Here is a 4391-nt window from a genome sequence, read left to right as displayed (position 1 = left end):
GTTCTAAAACCATGAAAACAGAACACATAACATAGCACTTAACAACATAAGAGAAGTACTAAATAAGCAAGAGATAGGATAAAGTATTGTAGCCATTAACAAACACAAAACACAAGTAGGAGATGGCTGTCAAACGGTTGCTGCCAATGGCTACCAATGAACTCCTCATCCTGAAAATCAGCCACTGAAGCCTCAATTTCAAACTCATAGCGATCTTCAAGCTCTTCTTCTTCTTCTTCTTCTTCACTGTTTCTGATTTCAGCATTCCCATCTTCTTCATTTTCCTTCTCACACTTTCTTGGCTTCTGACCAATTTCATACTCCCAATACTCTTCATCATCGTCGTTTGTTGCTTCTTCCATCCTCGACGCTTCAGTAACATGAGTTACATGAGTAACAGGAATGCTCCACTCTCTATTTGCCTCTTCTTCATCTGTATTCTCCGAAGTTACTAGGACAGGAAACCAAGTTTCTTCATCGACCTCCATTGTCGCAGTGTCAACACGAACCGAACCTTCTCCATGTCCTTCATCGTCCTCCATAAATCCTTCAAGAACCCTAGATTCTCGATTACAGTTGCTTAAATCGATGTCAATGAACCCAAGATATTGGATTCAACTCTGTCGATGTCGATGAACCCTAACCCCCAATTTTTTATTTGATGCAAAAAAAAGAGATGTCGGGTTCATAAGATATCGTGGTATTAGAGTCGGGTCAAACTTTCATCGGGCTTGTTATTGGGAAATCATGTGTTTCTAATCGCGAATTTGAGTCACTAAACGCGATTTAGCTAATCAGTTTAAAATTGTGGAAAATTGATCGATTAATTAGTTTAGGGAGCCAATTGATGAGGCAAGAAGTCTGGGTGGAAAAATCGTTGGTTCATGTAGTTCATGGGCCAATCGACGTCAACCTACCAATAGAAGAAACAAGAGATATGATATATTTAGACAACGTTTTGCAATTTCTATCAACTGAGAAACCAAAGATGGAAATTGTCTCAGAAAACCTGTTCTTAAAAAAAAAGAACTCTGTCCTTTTTTTTTTTTTTTTTTTTTTTTTTGAATAAATGTAAAATTTTATTCAAAGCAAATCTTTTTACATCAAGTGCTTCTATTTTTTGTGTGGTATTAAACTTATAAGAAATTCTATAAGGCAAAAAATTTTATGGTTCTGACTCTCTAGTCCCAAACCATGTGCTCAGACTTTCTTCAAGATATTTGTGTCCCTTACCCTTTACCATGAGAAGCTTAAGACGAATTGTCTTGTCCACAAGCTTCGCTAACAGACTCGCAGATTTAGCTTGCTCTCCATGCCTACGGCCATTTCTTTCTCTCCATACAGCATGGACCGTGGCTTGGAATGTATATTGAAGAAGGAATTGTTTTGTTGATGGCAGTCTATCGCTTGATACCATCGTCACAATGTCGTTCCAGTCCGTGGTGAAGGCCCCTTTCAAGATACCTCCTACTAGCGCCTGCCATATCTGTTTGGAGTAGTTGCAGTTGAAGAAGAGGTGACTGCATGTTTCATCAGCTTCATTGCAATGAACACATGTTGGATCAACCGCCATGTTCCACGATTGCATTCTATCACAAGTGAGCATCCGTTCACGCAAAGCAACCCATATCAGAAAGGAGTACTTTGGTGTGGACTGCGAGAACCAAATCCCTCTGCTCCACACGCACTTTGGAGAAGCGGTACGGAGCTGTAGCCATGTTTTCTTTGCAGAGAACAAGTTAGTGTATATTCATTCTTTCTGTTTCCAAAGGGGAACGTCCTCCTCTTGGCTAAGAACACAACACAATGCTGCAATCTCTTCCTCAACCTCATTCAAAATGTTCTCTCTATGTCTTCTTCGTCGGTGATTTCCTATAACATCTGCAACTACTGCATTTCCTGAGATCCCCATAGCAATGCGACCTCTGTCTCCCAATACATCCTTGAGGCAACCAAGCTTTGACCACATTCCATGCCAAAACGTCGTGTTCTTCCCATTTTTAACTTCCATTCTAAAGAAACGCTTTGCGAGGTCCCTTAGTCTTAGCAGCTTCCTCCACGTCCAACACCCCAAGGCGGTGCTCTCTTTTATCGACCAAAATGACCCTTTCCTGATCAGATAATAATGCACCCATTTTACCCAAAGCGAAGCTCTTGTCGAATGGATTCTCCATATTAGTTTGAGGCTGTGAACCGTGTTTGTTTCTTTCAGAGGTCTCAGCCCCAGACCCCTCTCTTCTTTTGGTAAGCAGACGTCACTCCAACTAACCTTGGCTTTACTTGTTTTCAGATCAGGCCCCTACCACAAAAAAACTGAGCACAGTCTCTCAATATCCTTCAAACAACTACTTGGGAGCCTGAAAGCCTGCATCCAAAAGTTTGTCAGGCTTGTGATGACAGATTTGATGAGCTGCAAGCGGCCAGCGTGAGAGAGGAACCGCCCAGTCCATGATTTCATTCTCGATCGAACCTTCTCAACCAATGGTAAATAGTCTTGAACTGTCATGTGTTTTGTAAGCAAGGGGAGCCCTAGATATAACAGGCAAACTTCCTGAAGCAAACGGAAAGCTTCTAAGAATGTCCTCTTGATCAGTCGCCATGGTGCCCGCAATGTACAAAGTAGACTTTTCTAGGCTGATCTTCAAACCTGATATGGCAGCAAACTCATCAAATACCTTGAGGACCCCCTTCTATAGAGCGCTTTGAGCCGTCTGTGAAAACCATGAGGTCATCAGCGAAGCACAAGTGCGTTAGGAGGATGTTCTGGCAGCGGGGGTGATATCCAATTTGCTTTCTTTCTGCAGCTCTGTCAATCATCCGCGATTGTACATTAATGCATATGACGAAGAGGTAGGGAGAGAGAGCACACCCTTGGCGTAAGCCTCTTTTGCTCTGAAAAAATCCTGCCAGTTCCCCATTAACTTGTACTGAGAAAGAGGCTGTGCAGACACATAGTTTTATCCAGTGAATGAAATCCTCCGGGATGTTCATGGCTCTGAGCGTGTTCAGAAGAAACTCCCAATGAACTGAATCAAACGCTTTTGCAATGTCGATCTTCATTTCACATCTCGGAGAAATATCTTCTTTATGATAGTCCTTCACGATTTCTGTTGCCAGCAACAGATTCTCCACTAATAACCTGTCTTTTACGAAAGCTGATTGCACTACAAGAAAACATATTTTTTACGAGGGCAGTATTCGTTGTAAATTCATCGTAAACGGGGTGTTACGACGAATTAACCTCGAAAGACGTTTCGTTGTTAAACGTCCGTCGTAACGGAGGTTTCGTCGTAAACGACACGTAAGATTTCGTGGTAAAGCCCACGTAATGATTTCGATGTAAAGCACAAGTAAATACTTTCGTTGTAAATCACTTGTAAACATTTCGATGTAAAACCCTCGTAAATATTTCGATTTAAAAGTCATACAATAATATTTAAATTCATAATACAAACATAAATATATAAAAAAACTACATATCCTCGAAGTAGTCGGTGGGGTTGCTCGGCTGTTGACGGTTTGGATCAGACTCTTCGGGATCTCGTACTGGCAACCCAAGAGCGGCTCATCTCTCACTCAACATTCTCTGCATAGTCGGATTTCCCACCGCCATCACGTCTAGCAGATCCTCAAGAGAGTCTAAACGAACATGTTGGCTATCCATTCGAGCTTTCATCTGAGAAGTCTCTTCATCCCGTCTCGAAGTATATGACAAAGTTGCCCTTGCAACTTCGTTAACAGAGCCTATGCCGACTGTCCGTCCCTTCTTTTTAGGAGCCACGTATAAAATTAAAACATATATTAATATAGTTAATTATGTTAAAATATTAAAAACAATGTAAACAAAAATTTTAAGTTGTACCTCTTCAAAGATTCTGTCGGCCTCTTCAGTGGTCAATGTGACGGGTAATCCATCGGGAGACCGTTGGGTTAGTTGCGTCTCCCGTTCTTCAATCCGAGCAGCCACTGCATGGAAGAATTTCTCAGATGCAGGATCCACAAAAAATCCGTCGGATGTGGCGTGAGTCATCTTGAATAGCTCAGACAGAGATGGTAAGACTCCCGTCTTCTCTAACTGCAAAAAAAAAATTAAATTAAATATTAAAATTTAAATTAATTGAAAATTTTAAAATAAATATTAAAAACAAAACTTACAGCTTCTAGACGGACTCCTGCATGAGGTTTTTGTCCGGTTCTGTGAAGCATGGGCAAATGACCATCTCTATCCTTCGTTCTTCGAGAAGTAGAGCACAAATTGGCCTTTTTGATCGAAGAGGGTAGCTTCCAATAGGCGATGAGGCCATCCCACACATCTTTCGTGAGTTCAGTGGGCTTTCCCTCATACCCGTAGATCTCCCACTTGTCCTTCCAATCGGAGACAGTGTTGCAAA

General features: G+C 41.5%; 1 protein-coding gene across 1 annotated transcript; it reads right to left on the bottom strand.

The window, feature by feature from the left end:
- Positions 1–832: 832 nt before the first annotated feature.
- On the bottom strand, positions 833–1573 carry LOC106302659. The gene is made up of 2 exons (XM_013739123.1): positions 1241–1573; positions 833–913 (listed from the first exon to the last, which is right to left on the bottom strand). The coding sequence occupies exons 1-2, from the start codon at positions 1571–1573 to the stop codon at positions 833–835; spliced, it is 414 nt and encodes a 137-aa protein (XP_013594577.1).
- Positions 1574–4391: the final 2818 nt, after the last annotated feature.

This window comes from Brassica oleracea, chromosome C7 (assembly GCF_000695525.1).
Source record: "Brassica oleracea var. oleracea cultivar TO1000 chromosome C7, BOL, whole genome shotgun sequence".
In the NCBI taxonomy this organism is placed as follows: domain Eukaryota; kingdom Viridiplantae; phylum Streptophyta; class Magnoliopsida; order Brassicales; family Brassicaceae; genus Brassica; species Brassica oleracea.
Note: the sequence above shows the minus strand (reverse complement) of the source record. Positions and strands in the feature narration are given on the sequence as shown.